Raw genomic sequence first — 18,278 nt, 5'->3', positions numbered from 1 at the left:
CCTTGATGATTACTTGTTCTGTTCATTCCCTCTGGATCACCTGGCATTGGCCACCATCAGAAGACAGGATACCTGGCTAGATGGATCTTTTGTCTGACCCAGCATGGCATTTCTTAAGTTTGTATGTTAGCTCCCTTTCCAATGTGAGAATTATGCTAGTCATCTAGAGATAAGGTATCCAGTACAGTTGATCATAGATAGCAGAAATTGTGCTACTGAAACTTCAGGGAAAGACAATACATCTTGTGCCATAATCATTGTCTTCTTTAGACTGATGGTTACTCCAAATTCATCAACAACTATCACAAAGCTATTGCAAAGTTTCTGGAGCTGCTCTCACAAGCACTGTGCTGTCAGAAAAAGAAGTTCTCTTAACAGCAAATGTTTGACTTTACTTTTTGCTCTTAGACATGCAATGTTGAAGAGTTTTCCATCTGATCTTGCACAGAAATGTACAACTTCAGTGCTAAATGAGAAAGCATGATGAAGCACCAGAAAGAGTACACAAAAAGAGTGCTGGTGCCAAAACACATCCCTGTTTGACACCGCTGCAGATTTTAGAGCTGTCAGATTGATCACCATTTTATTGGATTGTAGCCTTTATCATGGAAGGATTGAATCAGACTGAGGAGGACTGAGGGGCAGCCAGTTCCCTCTAGCAACTGGAAAAGTCCCTTTCTGCTGACAAGGTCAAAAGTCCGAGATCTATGAAGGCCAGGCAGAGAGGTTTTCCTTGTTCTTGACACTTTTCTTGCAATTGCCTTAATTTGAAGCCCATCTTGATAACTGATCTGTTGGCACGGAAGCTGCACTGACTCTATATATATACACATATGTTCAGCCAGAACTTGCAGTCTTGAGAATGACCTGTGCAAATGCCTTGCCCACAACATTAAAGAGAGAAATTCTTCTGTAGTTGTTACAGTCACTCCAATCTCCTTTGTTTTTATACAGCATTATGATGTTGGCATCCTTCATGTCTTGTGATATCCCTTCTTTTCTCCAGCAGGCAAGCAAAACATTGTGTGATACTGAAGCACAACCTGTCGCCCTTGTTTCAGTACTTCAGCTGGAATTCCATTGTTTCCTGCCGCTTTTTCTGGTGCTAAAGAGGTGATTGCCTTTTCAAGATCATGTATAGATAGCTCTATATCAAGCTCTTCAATTTTCTGGAGCCTGGAGATTGCAGCTGGAGCCTCCCCACCTCTCCCCCGGGGCTCACAGCTGGAGTCCCCCAGCTCCAGGGTCAACAGCCAGAGAACAAATGTTAAATAGCAGCACTGTGAAACTATCCATTTCACTGCTGGTAGGCTCCCTGCTGTAAAATTAAGCCTGGCCAGGCTCATAGTTCAGGCTGTGAGCCCTGCACCTGGCTGACAGCTTAGGATGTCAGCTTAAGGTGGTGGTAGGGAGCTCCCTCTGTGAGCCCACGGGGCTCTTGCTGTGAGCCCTGCTGCTGCCTCCCAATGATGGATTGCAAGGGGGGCGGGGAGGGAAACCTGGACCTTATGTCAGCCTAACTCTGTAGTGTAGACCAGGCCTCAGGTGATTCCAAAGTAAGGACAGCCTAAACACTCCTGTGTGCTGTTCAGCTCACTCAGGGGTATATTGAACTCAGACATTTGGTTATATCTAAACCAGGGTAGTCAACAGGCGGCCCATGGTCCAAATCCGGACTGCCAGAGGCTTTTCAGTGGGGGGTGGGGCATGCCAGAACCCGGGGCTTCCAGCCCCACAGGAAGCATAGTGAGACTCAGGGTTTCAGCCTCACCTGGAATGCCAGGGCTTGGGGCTTCAGCCCCTCCCAGACATGCCAGAGGTTGGGGCTTCAGCTTGGAGCTTCAGCTGAAGCCTGCAGCCTGGCATCTCATGTGGGAATGAAGCTCCAAGCCCCAGTGTTCCCTGGCACACCCGGTGAAGCTCTATTTAGAGAGGGTGGGGGAATACCTGCCCTCCCTGAGCTACGAGTCAGCCCAGAGCATCTGCCAGGGCTCCATTTAGAGAGAGCAGCGGGAGGGGCACCTGTACCCTGAGTTACATGTCAGCCCAGGCGCCACCTCCCCCAATCCTGCCAGCATGCAGCCAGGTACTCCTCTACCTGCATTAGCCCCACCCGCACTAACTGCCCATGGCCCCCCAGAGTTTCATGGTCCCATCAAAAGCCTTTGGCAGCCTGGATTTGGCCTGCGGTCCACCTATTGACTACCTCTGGAATAGGCAGTGGGTATATTACACAGCATCTTATGTGTTCATTGAACAGGGGCACTTGGGGTGTGAAAAAATGTTCTTCTGGAGTCCAGACCTTGACCAAGAAATCTGGATCTTGACAAAAAATAATTGACTGCCCAGATCTAAATGCTAACCCACTTCTATAAAAAGAGGTGAGTAGATAGATACACTGTAATGAATATGGATATTTGTGTAAGGATCAGCAACTCCCCATACATTTGTGTAACAAAAATATAGTTGTAAAGAGCAAATAATAAAGAGATAATATATACACATGATAGAAATGTTTAGAATTTAAACTAGCATTCTTGCAGCATTCAACCAGTGTGGACTGGTCTCCTGTTTATTTTTTTTTTCTTATTGATGTTTGTAAGCCCATCAGTATGTCTAAGCGTAACTATATAGGTCTCCATTTAACAGAGTTAATATCTGTGTTAATCTGCATAAAGCTTTCTGCTAGATCTTCTTTACTGTACATATTCCATAACTGATTTTAAAAAATTGTTTGGAGCAGTTTAGATGTTTACATTCCTTTACAATATGCCTAAATTATAATAAAGTAGGTTCCTCAGTGACTATGGTTTAGAAGTTCCAATATTTAACATGATTTAGTTAATCCACTCAAAAGGCAAAACACCTTTTTGTAAAAGTGTCAGGGGAAAGTTTTCCCATCAGACCTGTGGTATATCTAGATTGGTGTTACTGCAATACAAATAATAATTTTCTGCTTCCTGTTACATACCCAAAGCTTGCACTGACATCAGTTTTGTTCCAGAATACAGAGAAATATTGCATATTGGGATCAAATTCTATTATATGGATCAGAAAGGAAGATTTTGCATTAAAGTTCTTGCACAAGGGGAAAGCACCATATAGCCTTTGCAACAATGACAGCATTGAGCATATGTTATCTGGTTAATGAGCCAAAGGGAAGAGTGTACAATAAGCAAATGAGATGTCATATTCCCCATAATAAAGACAGTAGTGGAGGTTTACACGTAGCATTGCTCTCTTTTTTCTCCCTTCAAACGCTTCAGATTCAACCTCAAGACAGCATGGAGAATAAACAGCTGCAATTACTCTTAGGAAGGGAAACTAACCCAGCAACTGAAAACCAGTCCTTTGAGATGCTAAAAGATCTAGCATTGAAGTGGTTTATGGAGACACAGGTTCCTCTTATATTACAGAATGGTATTTTACCTGAGTGGTTCTATGGATTCATTACAAGAAAGTAAGACAGCCTATACCTTACTGTATAGCATAAAGTAGATTAAATAAATATGCTTGTCAAGTGCCTCTGTCTTCACAAATCCTCTCATATTTCAGACTAGGTTTTAGCTTACTTTGCAAAAAAACAACAAGTCACCAACCTCTGCTTACTTTAAAGTCATTGTTCTTCTAGTGAGAAGTGTTTAGCAGGATGGCATTCATATAGAGAAAGCAGGTTTTAAACCATGTCACTGTGTTTCATCACCTACATGTTGGTGTTTGGCATGTGTTCTGGAGAGGCGAGAATGCCTGAATGCAGTTTTGCATCAGCTTGTAATGTATTGTACAGTCTCTAGTCATCCAGGTATCAGTTTTAGAAATGGATTAAAATTATATGAATTATCAGACTGTTAAAATCAATCTTAATTTTTCTAACCAGAAACTTTAAAAATGAATGTTTTTGTTTGATGGTGGTATGAGAAGTGCTTTTCCGGCTGGAAATAACTGTAATGTCCATTGACTTGAACAAGTGTCTTTAGTGTGGCAATACACTGCATTTTGTGTCCCTAGGCGTCACTAGGAATTTTAGTGTACTACCTTGAAATTAATTGTAATCCACTCTTTTTCAACAGGCAGAGTGAAGAGCTGCTTAAAGACAAAGATGTTGGCTGTTTTCTTATCAGATTAAGTGACAGAACAATTGGTTACATTCTGTCATATAGGTAAGAACATGGAACATAAAGCTGCTGACATTTGATTGGGAAATGTCACCATTTATAATTTGCTCTTCTTTTTACATACACCCTTCTTTGATTCATGAACCCTTTACACCTTTGAGTTTGCTTCCTGACCTGCTCAGGTGATTAGTTTATACCTTGAGTCATGAGGAATGAGGATCATCTCTCTTACACTTTCTAGCTAAATATCCCAAAAGAATAAAGAGGTCAGTAATCTACACAATGGCATGAAGTGTCATATTTATAGCTATTGGGAAACCAAGAAGAAATATATTACCAAAGTCTATGGTAATGATTTTATCTTTTGGATTTTTTTATTCCCTAAGAGCCCAGTCCTGAAGTTCTCACCCCATTAAATGAGTACGGACTTCAAGACTGGGCCCTTTATTGGGCTAAAAAACCAAGGCCTATTTTAAACTGATCATTCTGGTGAAGAAAGGATCATGAAACCCAATTACGAGGGAAAACTTTCATGGGCTAAAACCCACTTCATCAGATACATGGAGTGAAAAATACAGTAAGCAGAATATATATTGTAGCACATGAAAAGATGGGAGTTGCCTTACCAAGTTGGGGGGTCAGTGCTAACGAGCCAATTCATTTAAGGTGGAAGTGGCCTATTCTCAACAGTTGACAAGAAAGGCTGAATACCAAGGGAGGGAAAATTACTTTTGTAGTGCAAACGAGGCCAATGCAATCAAGGTGACCCATTTCCAGCAGTTGACAAGCAGTTGCCATCATGTGCCAACAATGCCACTCTGCCATGTACATTGGCCAAACTGGACAGTCTTTACGCAATATAATAAATGGACACAAATCAGACATCAAGAATTGTAACATTCAAAAACCAGCAGGAGAGTACTTCAATCTCCCTGGACGCTCAACAACAGACTTAAAAGTGGCAATTCTTCAACAAAAAAACTTCAAAAAAAGACTCCAGCGACAAACTGCAGAACTGGAATTAATTTGCAAACTGGATACCATCAAATTAGGCCTTAATAAAGACTGGGAGTGGATGGGTAACTACAAAAAGTAATTTTCCTGTCTGCTGATTCTCAGCCCTTCTTATCAACTGTTGGAAACGGGCCACCTTTGATTGCATTAGCCTTGTTAGCAGTACAAAAGTAATTTTCCCTCCCTTGGTATTCACCCCTTGTCAACTGTTGAGAATAGGCCACTTCCACCTTAAATGAATTGGCTTGTTAGCATTGACCCCCCACTTGGTAAGGCAACTCCCATCTTTTCATGTGGTATAATATACATTCTGCTTAGTGTATTTTTCATGCCAAGCATCTGATGAAGTGGGTTTTAGCCCACGAAAACTTATGTCCAAATAAATTTGTTAGTCTCTAAGGTGCCACAAGGACTCCTTGTTGTTTTTGCTGATACAGACTAACACGGCTATCACTCTGAAATCAATTATCAGGAAGGGTCTGCCTATCTGATCAGTATAGGAGATGGGGAGAGGCACATGCAAAACACTTCTGCTGTCCTTTCACAGTTGTTAGATATTGTGTGTGCAGCAGCAGCAACATGACTCGTGGTCAAATGCAAAACTGCTTTTCGGTTCAACCAGCACGTCATGGGAGTTTCTCCTCTCCTTTTCTCACACTGACACCCTACCTCAGAACTCAGACAACATCTCCTCTTCCTCATTAGACTCACCATGAATTCACACTGCTTTTCAGCTAACAGGTTGGTGCTGAACCTCATACTGCTGTTTACCAAAAGGTGTTGGTGCTTAGCTCAATAGCTGGTCACTGGTGATGATTTTTTCCTAGGTTTGCTGCTGATGCAATGGATTTTCAATCAAGTTCATGGGTAATGTGAGATGGTGCCAGAAATCTGTCATCAGCTGCTCCTGTGGAAAAAACCAACACCACATTTTTACCTTGTAAAAAGCCTTTGAAAAAAAATCTCAATTTACACATTTTCGGTAGAAATTTGTTGGAGTGTGACCACTAAATTCTTCAAATATTCTGCCTGCACTGAACATGTTTCATCGCAGGGCTTCAGGGTCTGAGCTGGACTTTCCCTGCAACAGCCACTCCTGCCTGCCTGCAGCCACAGTGGCCCCAGGCACCAGAACTGAGAGCAGGGAGACTGCCTCTCCTGGGCTCAAAATGCTCCCCTCAGTGGTGCCCAGGCAGGGAGAAGGAGACGGAGAAATAGCCTGACTGTACTGGGTTGGAGAGGAGCAGAGTGGGAGGTGGGCAGGAGCCAGGATTGGGCGTAGTGGATAGGAGCAGAGTAGGAGAGATGGCAGGAGCCAGAGGGTTGGATAGGAGCAGAAGAGGAGGAGGAGGGCAGGAGCCAAGATTTGGCATGATGGATAGGAGCAGAGGGGGAAGGAGGCCAGGAGTGGGTGTGGTGGATAAGAGTAGAGGGAGACAGGGCAGGAGCTGGGATTAGGGGTGGATAGGAGCAAAGGGGAACAGAGACAGGCTGGGGCACTGGGACAGAAGGTCTGTCCACTAAAGCACATTCCCCTCCAGGGCCTGGCATGGAGCCCATTATTCCTGGATCTCACCATTCCTCCATGGTCAGCAAGTATCTGTGAAATCCACTGCCAGAGTAAGTTTCTCATCCCTTACTAGTGGCTGGTCCACATGGAGAATAACAGCCTACTAATGCTACAAGTTACAATCTTGCTGAGGACCCAATTTGAAGTCAATATGGTTCCACATGATGGAATTTCTATTTTTTTTTCCAGTTTTTTTTAAATGTAGGAAATTACATTTAAAAACTACACTAAAAGAATATTATGGTTGAAAGTCAAGCATTCAAAAGTTAGGACATTCGAGAATTAAGACTGTCCATGCAACAATAGGCCAAATCCAACCCTTTCATTCAAAATCTCTTCCTTTATAGTGTTTCAAATAAAATGGAAGCTGGTTCCAAACACCCTCAGGTTTGGGTTTTGCAAACCTGAACCATGAGTGCAAACACAGAACAGTCTTCTCAGCCTGTTTGTTGTGCTTGCTATTTAAGTCTAAACTATGTATTTCAATTGCAGAGGAAAAGATCGATGTCGGCATTTCGTCATTAATCACCTACGGAACGGACATTATGTAGTATCAGGGGATACCTGTACCCATGAAAGCCTCGCAGAGCTGATAAGCTATTACCAGACTTCAGAAATCAACCCTTTTGGAGAAAATCTTACAACAGTTTGTGCTCAGGTATGTTCAACTCTTCAGAATTCACTTAGTTCCTGATGAAAGGAGATCAAACGTAGTAACTATTGCCTTTTGCTCAGGCTAAATATCAGAGAATCATAGGACTGGAAGGGACCTCGAGAGGTCTTCTAGTTCAGTCCCCTGCACTCAAGGCAGGACTGAGTGTTATCTAGACTATCCCTGACAGGTGTTTGTCTAATCTGCCCTTTAAAAATTTCCAATGATGGAAATTCTACAACCTTCCTAGGCAAGTTATTCCAGTGCTTAGCTACTCTGACAATTAGGAAGTTTTTCCTAAATGTCCAACCTAAACTGCCCTTGCTGCAATTTAAGCCCATTGCTTCTTGTCCTAGCCTCAGAGGTTATTGAGAACAATTTTTCTCCCTCCTCCTTCTGAAGAATCTTTCATGGACTTGAAAACTGTTATCATGTCCCTCCCCCCGTCAGTCTTCTCCTCTTCAGACTAAACAAATCCAATTTTTTCAACCTTCCTTCACAGGTCATGTTTTCCAGACCTTAATAATTTTTGTTGCTTTTCTCTGGACTTTCTCCAATTTGTCCACATTTTTTCTGAAATGTGGCATCCAGAACTGGACACAATGCTTCAGTTGAGGCCTAATCAGTGTAGAGTAGAGCAGAAGAATTTTACTTCTTATGTCTTGCTTACAACACTCCTTCTAATACATGCCAGAATTATCTTTGCTTTTTTTGCAACAGTGTCACACTGTTGACTCAAATTTAGCTTGTGATCCACTATGACCCCAGGTCCCGTTCTGCAGTACTCCATCTGAGGCAGTCATTTCCCATTTTGTACGTGTTCAACTGATTACTCCAACTAGGAAGGAACACTTTGCATTTGTCCTTACTGAATTTCATCCTATTTACTTCAGACCATTTCAACAGTTTGTCCAGACCATGCTGAATTTTAATCCTGTCCTCCAAAGCACTTGCAAACCAGACCTGATCCCTGTGGGACCCCACTTGATATGCCCTTCCAGCTTGACTGTGACCCACTGATAACTACTCTCTGGGAATGGTTTTCCAACCAATTATACATCCATCTTATAGTAGCTCAATCTAGGTTGTATTTCCCTAGTTTCTTTATGAGACTGTCATGCGAGACAGTATCAACAGCCCTACTAAAGTTAAGATATACTACATCTCCCACTTCCCGCCCACATCCACAAGGCTTGTTACCTTGTCAAAGAAAGCTACTAGGTTGGTTTGATATGATTTGTTGTTGGCGAATCCAAGCTGACTGTTATCACCTTATTATCTTCTAGATGTTTGCAAATTGATTGCTTAGCTATTTGCTGCATTATTTTTCTGGGTACTGAAGTTAAGCTGACTAGTCTGTAATTCCCTGGTTGTCCTTATTCCCCTTTTTATAGATGGACACTATATTTGCCCTCTTCCAGTCCTCTGGAATCTCTCCCATCTTCCATGAGTTTTCAAAGATAATCACTAATGGCTCAGATAGCTCCTTTCTCAGCTCAAGTATCCTATGATTTATTTCATCAGGCCCTCATGCCTTGAAGACATCTAATTTGTCTAAATAATTTTTAACTTATTTCTCTAATTTACCCTCTCATCTTACCTCATTTTCACTGGCATTTACTATGTTAGGTATCCAGTCGCTACTGTTTGTTGAAAAAAAAGTCATTTAGCACTCCTGCCATTTCAACAGCTTGTTATTGCTTTTCCCCTCACTGAGTAATGGAGCTATGCTATTCTTGGTCTTCCTCTTGCTCCTAATGTATTCGTAGAATGTTTTCTTGTTATCCTTTATATCTCTAGCTAGTTTAATCTCATTTTGTGCCTTGGCCTTTCTAAATTAGTCTCTACATACTTGTATGATTTGTTTATATTCATCCTTTGCAATTTGACTTAGTTTCCACTTTTTGTGGGACTCTTTTTTGAGTTTCAGATCATTGAAGATATCCTGGTTAAGCCAGGGTAGTCTCTTGCCACACTTCCTATCTTTCCTTCGCAGTGGAATTGTTTGCTCGTGCCCTTAATAATGAAACTCTGAAAAACTGCCAACTCTCTTGAACTGTTTTTCCCCCTTAGACTTGCTTCCCATGGGATCAACTCCCTGAGTTTGCGAAAGTCGCTTTTTTGAAATCCATTATCTTTATTGTGCTGTTTTCCCTCTTACCATTCCTTAGAATCATGAACTCTATCATTTCATGATCACTTTCACCCAAGCTGCCTTCCACTTTCAAATTCTCAACCAGTTCCTCATTTGTCAAAATCAAATCTAGAACAACCTCTCCCTAGTAGCTTTCTCCACCTTCTGAAATAAAAAATTGTCTCCAATACATTCCAAGAACTTGTTGGATAATCTGTGCCCTGCTCTGTCATTTTTCCAAAGAGATGTCTGGGTAGTTGAAATCCACCATCAACAGCAAGTCCTGGGCTTTAGATGATTTTTTTTTTTTAAAACAATTAAGAGCCTCATCCACTTCTTCTTCTTCCTTGTTAGGTGAGCTGTAGTAGACCCCGACCACATCACCACCCTAGGTTTTTACCCCTTTAATCCATACTCAGAGACTTTCAACAAGTCTGTCTCTTATTTCCATCTCAACCTCACTCCAAATGTGTACACATTTTTGATATACGAGGCAACACCTCCTCCCTTTTTTCCCTGCCTGTCCTTCCTGAGCAAGCTGTACCCTTCTGTACCAATATTATCTCCCCAAGTCTCTGTGATGCCAGCTATGTCATAGTTAGGTTTATTTACTAGCATTTCTAGTTCTTCCTGCTTATTCCCCATACTTCTCGTATCAAATCTAAGGTACTGATTTGATCCCCCCACCATTGTTTTCTCTTGTTGCCCCCATGTCTTCCCACCTATGTGCAGGAAGCAAAAAAATTGTTCTCAGCCTGGTAAGCTGTCTTAGGTATTGATGCCAAATTAGACAAGCAGATAGAACTTGAAATGTGTGAAAGAATGCATTGGACACAATATCTTCAAGGAGCAGCTGTTGTAGAAGGATGGGGCTGCACAACTCGGATTAGATCAGGGAGCTGCAGGCTTTAGCCAACACCAGACTCTGGTTTTTGTTGTGTTAGAATTATGTAACATGAAAAATAAAATTAAAATACAAAGAACATGTCATACTACAGGATGGATTTGAGACCCATCATCAGAAAGAATTTCCACAGTGATTTCAGATGCCAGAACTTTACACACCCAGCCAGTAAAAATAAATGGCCTGAAGCCAGCAGTAGACCTAAATTTGCTTAGGGACCAGGCTAAGAGTCAGCTGTGCCCGTTATGTATGATTGCAGTGGATGCAGACAGAATGGGTGGTATCAAGAAAATTGCCTTATTAGGTGTTGCTGGCACCGAGGTCCCAGGTATTCTTAACAGCTTCCAACTCTGGCCCCTGGACAGTACTGATAGAGTGATCTGGATAGGATTTTAGCAGTATGGTTTGAAGTTTGTGTACCTAGAAAGAATGAAATATTTCTCTTCCATATGAAAGTACACTACAGACTTGAAGCTCTAGGATCAGGCCTGCAATTTTGGCCCCTTAAGATATTTAGATTTGAGACAGAGAGGGTGATAAGTTGCAGCAATGTAAAGGTGCATGAGCTACTACTGAGGGAATTCTGTGCCAAAAAATTAAAAGTTCTGCACCAAAAATAAAAATTGTGCACACAATATTTTAAAATTCAAATTTTATTTGTCAATAAATAAATGTGGCTCCAGCATGGCAGTGGGGATCACAGGCCAGTGGTTGCTTTGAGGTGGGAGATCACCCTGAAGCCCCCACCTCCTGCAGTACAGGGGATTGGCAGTGAAGTCAAGGTTGCAAAGATTTTCCATAGTTGTGTCTATGAAATGCCATTTATCATAAATGGATCACAAATCCCCCTTAACTCTCTCAGAGAAGGGTCTATGAGAAGCCCCACCCAGAACTGAAAGCCTGCTACTGAAGCTCCAGAAATATGACTACACTATGGAATTTACTTAGCAAGTTGTTTAATTGTAGCTGACACTTTGTCCATCACCTGGCATGAGATCCATTGAAGCCAGTCAAGCAAGTAAATCTGACAACATGGAAAAGTACTCAGGTGCCGTGCCACACATGGGAAAAGTTACACGGTATTACAAACCACAGGATGAGACACGACAGTCCATGCGCCATGCTGAACATTCCAGAGGGGAAAAATAGTTCATGGCCAACCACTGTATATAGTGCAGGCATGATCTCTCAATGATCGATTGTGTTCTTCTTAGAAAGGGTTTCATGATTCCATTTGTACTCAAAAAATATGAAGGCTCATTCATGAAGGTGTATAGAAATGGAAAATGCAAAAGGAGGGCATGAGAAGCAATATATTGGCCAGGAGTAAGCATAGTTGTCACTTGCATAGTAAATGACTGTGGCACATGCCAAATATACAGATCATCCCTACCTTAAAAAAATTATAGGCACATCAGCTGGAGTCTGGGATGCAGGGGATATTTTAATCCTAGAGGACAGATAATACTTAATTGGCATTGATGCCTATTCAAGCTATGTAGACGTAGCTCAGCTAAAGGAGGCTACATCAGTCCAGATGATCTTAAAGCTTAGAGTTATTTTGTTAGATCTGGGATTTCTAAATAGTGAAAACTAACCGATCTCAGTTTGCCAGCAAAGATTTTAAGGCCGTCTCAGAAGATTTGGGATTTCATCATATAACCTGCAGTCCTACATATCCTCAGCATAATGAACTGGCAGAATAGGGAATTAATTTTTTTAAGAAGCTGTTAAAGACTAGACATACAATGGAAGTTTCTCTCATTGTGCTAAATTACTTAGCAACACTGTTAAAAAGTAACATGCTAAATTACTGCTGGGATATCAGATCTGGTTACGGCTCAAAGAGAAAAACAAACGAGAGTTAATAAAAAGGAAAACAAAGAATATCACTGACAAAACTGCTGTATATCCAAGGATGTTTAAACCAGAAGAAAATTAGAATTTGGACTGATGGCAGCTGAGGAGACGGGTGAGGGTAGACACCTGCTTGCCCCAAGATCATATTAGATTAAGTGAGAGGACACTTGCTGAAACAAACACCTGTTGCTGCTTCCAGAGATCCACTGAACAAATGACTTACCGAGTTTACACAGAAGAATGTGTCTGAACTCACCCATCACACTATCTGTAGACTTGTCTGGGGCCATGCACATCTGCACAGAAATGATGCAACAGATTGAGAACCACCATCTGGCACAGAGCCACTGGGCTCATTTACTAATGATGTTGGCTATATCAAGGCCACAACGGAAGCAGCAGCTATATCTTCAGTATAGTCAGCTGACTGGCCTGTTGCCACTTCCATAAAAAACTCACTGAACATTGCCGATTCTTTGAGGAATAGTTTGATGGAGAAAGAACAGAAGTTTATTTACTAATAAAGGCAAGGATAAATTAAGTAGCTGTTATTATGTAATCACATGGGTATGGCTAAAGAGTTGGGGGGGGGTCAAGGCAGATGAGGCAGCTGCAGGCTTTGGTTGCTGTTGTGTTAGAGTTCTGTAATGTTTCAAGAAAAGAATGTTAAAATATAAGCACTGTTGCTTTAGTGCAGAGACCACCACAATGTCTCAATGATCAGAGGCCCATCAGGAAACATAACCAAGTCAAACTGAAATGAAAGTGGCAAAATTGTATAAACACACCTGTGTAATTTTTCCTTCTCTTTTCACCGTGGATGTTGCTGCTAATTTAGCACGGTCAAAGCCTCTTGCCCATCTAAGTCCATAGGTAGTTATCAGACATGGAGACTAGATACACTTTAGTCCCAGTTCTGCTCTCATTTTCACCAGTGTAAATCATAAATAGCTCCACTGAAGTCAAGGGAGTTGCTAAAAATTTGCACTATCATACTTGAGAGCAGAATTTGGCCTTTTTTGGCTGTAATTTTAGATTACCTGCACATCTTATTTCTCCAGCACAAAACAAAAAGAAGAAACATCCCCCAGTGCAAATAGGTGCATCTGAGATCTAGTCTACTAGGAGTGCTATATCAGCGCAGCTGCACCAATGCGGCTATGCTGCTGCACCATATCTGGTGAAGACACTATGCCAATGGGAGACTTCTCTCCCGTCAGCATAACTACCATGAGAGGTGGTAGCTATGTTGGCGGGAGAAGCTGTCCCGCCAACATAGCGCTGTCCACAACTGTGCTTGAATTGGTGTAATTTATGGCACACAGAGGGATGGCTTATTCACACCCTTGAGTGACCTATGTTGCACCAACATAAGTGGTAGTGTGTACAATTCTTGACACTTTGATTCTTGAAGTATCCCACCTTAACTACTGTCAGAGATAGGGTACCAGACTAGATGGACTATGGGTCTGTTCTGGTACAGCAATTTGATGTTCCTAACACTCCTTGTGGAGTATTATATAAAGCTATTTAAGAAGGTATTGCCTTATGCAGAATGAATAATTCAAGATTGCTAACTGAACTTATTGATATTATTAAAAAGTAAAGATTTCATGCTATTGCTCTTTCAGGAAAGGCATGAACATCCCAGTTACCACCATAGTACTTATTCACATGTTTTAGTAACTACTAATTTTTTCCCCCACAGCCTATTGAGAATAGTTTATATGATGAGATCGCTTTGGATCAGCAAACCTCTTCAAAGCAAAGTAAATCAAACAGTGGCGAAGTCAATCCCTTGCTGAAAAGGCAAGCGTCTGGCAGCTCACAAACCACTGTGCTAATGAAGGAAGCCACCTCTGTACCTCCAAAGTCAAAGACAGAGCACAAGAACTTATCAGGAGAAAGAAAGAACTTTAACCCCCAGGTAGGTTTTATGCAGAATGCAAAAGTAACAGCCCACTGTTGGGGACTTGTCTGAAGCAGAAAACAGGTATCTTGAATTAGTGTTGTTAGGGTGACCTGCTGTGCTGTGACCATGTTCCAGAAAGTGCCGTACCAGTTTGGTGGTGTTTCAGAATCAGAAATACAGATTCAGTAACATTGCCCTTGGAATTATTTTCTGCCAACATAAGAATGGTCATACTGTGTCAGACCAAAAGTCCATCTAGCCCAGTATCTGGTCTTCCGACAGTGGCCAGTGCCAGGTGCTTCAGAGGGAATGAACAGGACAGGTAATCAAGTCATCCATCCCCTGTCACCCATTCTCAGCTTCTGCCAGAGGTGACCTTACTAGACAAAGGAAATGTAATCATATTTTTGGCCACTAGTGAAGAGTGAAATTCACTCCATGCAGAGGTCCAGGTACAAGGCCTGGACACTCAAAATAGAGCGCTAAGTGGGACTTAAGTGCATAGGCCTTGTACTGGCCTTTCATACAGTGAGGAAATTTAATCCTATAAACACATATCCCCTGTTTTTCCCAGAAGTGTCACAGGAAAGCAATAAGGAGTCCAGTGGCATCTTAAAGGCTAACAGATTTATTTGGACATAAGGTTTTGTGGGCTAGAACCCGCTTCATGGGATGCATGGAGTGAAAATTACAGATGCTGGCATTATTATACTGACACAAGAAGAGAAGGGAGTTACCTCACAAGTGGAGAACCAGTGTTGACAGGCCAATTCAATCAGGGTGGATAGTCGACACCTCCTCATCTATTATTAGGAGCGCACTACAATCCACCCTGATTGAATTGGCCTGTCAACACTGGTTCTCCACTTGTGAGGTAACTCCCTTCTCTTCTTGTGTCAGTATAATAATGCCCACATCTGTAATTTTCACTCCATGCATCCCATGAAGAGGGTTCTAGCCCACAAAACCTTATGCCCAAATAAGTCTTAGTCTTTAAGGTGCCACCAGACTCATTGTTTTTGTGGATACAGACTAACCCTTCTGATAGGAAAGCAGTGATGCAGAAAGATCTAATAGTGATTGTGGACAGGTTACATATTAATTTTTGCAATGTGACTTGGCATCAAAAAAGCCAGTGCAATCTTGGGCTGCATAAGCAAATGCATCAAATCAGAGCAAGGAGGTGATTGTCTCTTCTCCTGTATGACTCTGGTGATCCCTTACCTAGAGCAGGACATTTGGTTCTGTGGTTCTCCACAGTGCACTAAGACCCATGTCTGAGCTCACCTTCTGCCAAAAAAAGGAGGTAAAGAGCTGCTGAACAGCTGCTGCTTTTCAAGGGTGAGGAACTGACTTCTGAAGACAGGCCCAAATTCCTGCTGGTTGAGATTTTCAGAGAAATACTGAAGAGAATGTAACCATACATTCTCCTTGAAAATTAATGGGCTAAGTTCCCTATGTTTCTTTGAAAATCTCAACCACTGTCTTTATTCTGAATCAGGCCAAATTCCCCATTGCTTCAATAAGAGTTCGAGTAAGGAGTTGGATCTAAGTAAAGATGTAGTAAGTGCTACAGGATTTGTAAAATACCTAAGGATTCTTTGATTTCTGTAAAGTTGCCTGGGAGTAACCACGGTCTGAATGTATCACCACCTTTTGTGGATGCATTGTATTTTACAAACATTACTGACCCCTGAAAATTGTGTTCCTCTCTTTCCTACCCCCACCCCCTCATATCAGGATCCAGACATAGCCCCACCACTGCCGGATAGGATCAGCTTGCTTATGCAGGAGACATTCAAGCTAGACTTAAACGATCAAGGAAACACTATATATGCAGAGCTGAACAAACATCATCTGAAGAACGGAGGCCTTAGTTTGGAGACCCACTCTGCCACTGACAAAGTCCTCATTGAGAAACCAGCCTGTTCATCACAAGGAGACACCCAGCAAAAACCAGGAGAACCAGACCAAGCAAACTACTCTCCTTGCAAAAAAATCAGCTCGGTGTATGCTTTGGCTAAGCAAGCCGAACGTTTCTATGACAAAAAAATTGACCTTATAAAGCTATCGCCTCCAGAAACTGTTTATTCTGAAGTTAAGCTTGAGCAAGGTAAAAGCCATTCCACACTTCCTTGGGGTCAAAATGTCCATTCTCTATCACTTTGTCCATCAACTTCTGCAGACACAAAGAAGTTGACATTAAGTACTCCTGCTTCAACACCCCCTAAGTTGTCTCCTAAGTTACCTATTAAAGCTAGGACCTCTGTGGAGTCCCAAAGTTCAGAAGAGCTATTTGCACCCTATGCAACCTTCCTCCAAAGCAATGAAAGGCTTAGAAAACCAAACAAGATCCTTTGTGATTCACCTACACATAGCACATATGGGCAGATTGAGAAGGTGAAAACTTGTAAGCCTTTTGCTTCTGGCTCTGATAGTGGGAACAATACTTATGAACAGATTCCTGTTGGACAGCCAAAGTCATCTACTCATGACCAAGCTTCTGAGAGACATTCTAAGTCTCCTCTAGTACAACTCAATGATACTTATGATGAGGTGTCTTCTTTGACCATAGGATCCTCCAGAACAGAGAAGTGTACTGAAAATACGTATGAAAAGATCCCCGAGAATCTCCAGAAAGGCTCATCTGCAAAGCAAATTCCTGCTACTGATAACACATATGAGCAAATTTCCCTAGATCTTGTGAAGGGAGCAGAAGCAAAACCAAACCAGAAGGTACAGTACAGTTAATTGACTTTAAAAATAAAACCTGAGTACCATTCAGAATCATTCAAAAGGATCAGATCCTGTTTTCCTCAGGCAAATTTCTAAAGTCCTAAACTTCTAGGCACTTAAGACATGATTTCAGTTGTTTAAAGGATACTATTCAGGACAGAAAGCTCAAAGTTATAAACATCTTTAGCTTGTTATTAGATATCAAAAGCAAGAAAAAAAAGTCAGGCATCAGGATGACCAAAGATGAACATTTCTTGTAATTATAGCTTGCTGCTATAGACAGTATTCCTAGTACAGGGCAAGATAAAGGCAGAGAAATCACCATACATCCTGAAAACAGAACTTTTTGGCAGGGAGATGCATTAGGCTGTAGAATATTCTCGAGAGAGGTAGTGGACCTTAGTTTGGACATACAAAACTACAGTGGTCAAGGCATTAACTAAACTACTGTATAAAACACAGTCAGGACTGGATGGACCAGATGGGTCTAATAGAACTTTTTCATCTCAGACATGATTCTATGGTTAAGTAGATAAAAGTACATTTAAATGTTTAACATCTGGAGGTGGTTTGTTCCAGTCACTGAATCTGTATTTGCTAGTTTTCAAGTATTAATGACCGTAAATATACAGAATATTCAACTGTGCTTCAGAGACTTGGGAACTATTTCTTTCCATCTAAAAAACGTGTTCTTTTTTATTGGCAGATGGACAAGCGAAGAAGATTTTTTTTTTTCTAACAAGAAGAATAAATTCTGAAGGAGGAGTTTTAAATTTGTTCCATTTAGCCTAGACTAAAGATCATAGAAAAATATGCAGACAAATTCATCCCTTGTGTAATTTCCCCAATGGCTGTGGTAAACCAGGGACATGTTTAGCCTGTACTGTCTATAATAGCACAAACAGAGATAATGCTGGAAAATGAATACCTGTTTGTCAAATAGTTATAAAGGCCCCAGCTCATAGAAATCTGCACAACTTCAATTTTCTTTTCACTTGAACCATGTGAATTTAGGACCAAATTCAGGCACTGACCTAGAGTCCTAAGCCCAGGAGCATGAAACATGGTGGAAGTTGGCCACCCCATGCCAATTCTCCCCCAAGCTTGTGGGGAAGCAATCCCTCCATCACAGAGGGTTTTAAATTGGAATAGGGGAGACACACAGATTGTGTGGATCAGCTGAAAGTTTGTATCCATCTTGCCTTGTGTGTCCCTGGTTGGGTAGAGAAACAGGGATAGCACTGTTTTGATATCTGTTTAAGGAACCACTTTAGAGCTATTCAGCTAGGAAGCCATCCTGGACCTGCAGTGCAACAACTTTATTGAACATACAAATTCATGAACAATATTGCAGACCCTGTTGTAATAAGAACTACTGGCA

The 18,278-nt window shown here is 41.6% G+C and overlaps 1 protein-coding gene across 1 annotated transcript; it reads left to right on the top strand.

The window, feature by feature from the left end:
• Positions 1–3,284: 3,284 nt before the first annotated feature.
• On the top strand, positions 3,285–17,671 carry SH2D7 (SH2 domain containing 7; the record flags this gene model as incomplete). The annotated part of the gene is made up of 6 exons (XM_084640484.1): positions 3,285–3,460; positions 4,071–4,160; positions 7,192–7,357; positions 13,958–14,176; positions 15,902–16,897; positions 17,604–17,671. 6 exons carry the CDS (start codon positions 3,285–3,287, stop codon positions 17,634–17,636), a joined length of 1,680 nt encoding a protein of 559 aa, XP_084496610.1. The 3' UTR covers positions 17,637–17,671.
• Positions 17,672–18,278: the final 607 nt, after the last annotated feature.

Source organism: Lepidochelys olivacea, assembly GCF_965140295.1.
Source record: "Lepidochelys olivacea isolate rLepOli2 genome assembly, chromosome: 10".
In the NCBI taxonomy this organism is placed as follows: domain Eukaryota; kingdom Metazoa; phylum Chordata; order Testudines; family Cheloniidae; genus Lepidochelys; species Lepidochelys olivacea.
This window is presented reverse-complemented; position numbering and strand designations above follow the sequence as displayed.